At 43.1% G+C, this 777-nt stretch overlaps 1 protein-coding gene across 1 annotated transcript in view; it reads right to left on the bottom strand.

The window, feature by feature from the left end:
* LOC105136109 (uncharacterized) overlaps positions 1-257 on the bottom strand; it is a 5,058-nt gene extending 4,801 nt beyond the window's left edge. The window contains exon 1 of the mRNA XM_011041311.1: positions 149-257. Within this exon, the coding sequence (XP_011039613.1) occupies positions 149-234 (86 nt within the window). The 5' untranslated portion in view covers positions 235-257. The remainder of the gene's footprint in view (positions 1-148) is intronic.
* Between the last annotated feature and the right edge of the window lie 520 nt (positions 258-777).

The raw sequence follows: 777 nt of genomic DNA, 5'->3' as shown, positions 1-777 counted from the left end.
GGGACGGCATCGAGGAGAGGAATCGCCGCCGCCGCCGCCGCCTTCCTTGCTTTTCAAAACGACATCGCATCTCAATGAAGAAGAATTCGTTGCTGTCATCGTTCCCGGCCTTGACCTCGGAAGCCGCATCCCCCATCGTAAGGGAATAACCGCTGGCACCGCGGAAGCTGATGCCGTCGCCTGTGATTGTTTGAGACGGAGTAGTAGTTTTGCTACTACTGTCTCGTCTGCCATCGCCGCTGTCACCCACTCCTCCATCATTAAAAAAACTGAAAACCCAGTTGGGATTTGTACAGAGAGAAGGGTTAGATAAGACAGCGTGTGTGAAGAGGAGATTTGGGGGTGATGGGCAAAGAAATGAGAGAGAGAGAGAGAGAGAGAGAGATGAGAGATTTTTAAAGAAGGGGTGCGTGTGGGAGGGGGAGGGAGCGTTTATATATGGGAGCTGGTTTTGTGGTCTGGTAGTAGATTCCAGTTATTCTGTTTCTTTAAATTTATTTTTCTTGAATTTTTATTTATTTTTCATTTCTTTTTGTATAGTCAGATGCAATTTTTCTTTCTTTCTTCTTCCACTACTACTTGCACTTTCATTGAGTGTGGGGGATGGGGCGTCAGGTGGGTGTGAGTCATGGCCCTTCATTTCTTTGGTAAACTACATCTACATCCTTTAAATTGTTTCAATTTTATATTTCACCACTTAGTATGTGTTTGTTATTGTATTATTTTTCGGGGTTACAATTTTAAAAAATAGATTTAAAAACACTACAAATCATAGTA

The sequence above is a fragment of the Populus euphratica genome, unplaced genomic scaffold, assembly GCF_000495115.2.
Source record: "Populus euphratica unplaced genomic scaffold, PopEup_1.0 scaffold51.1, whole genome shotgun sequence".
Lineage (NCBI taxonomy): Eukaryota > Viridiplantae > Streptophyta > Magnoliopsida > Malpighiales > Salicaceae > Populus > Populus euphratica.
Note: the sequence above shows the minus strand (reverse complement) of the source record. Positions and strands in the feature narration are given on the sequence as shown.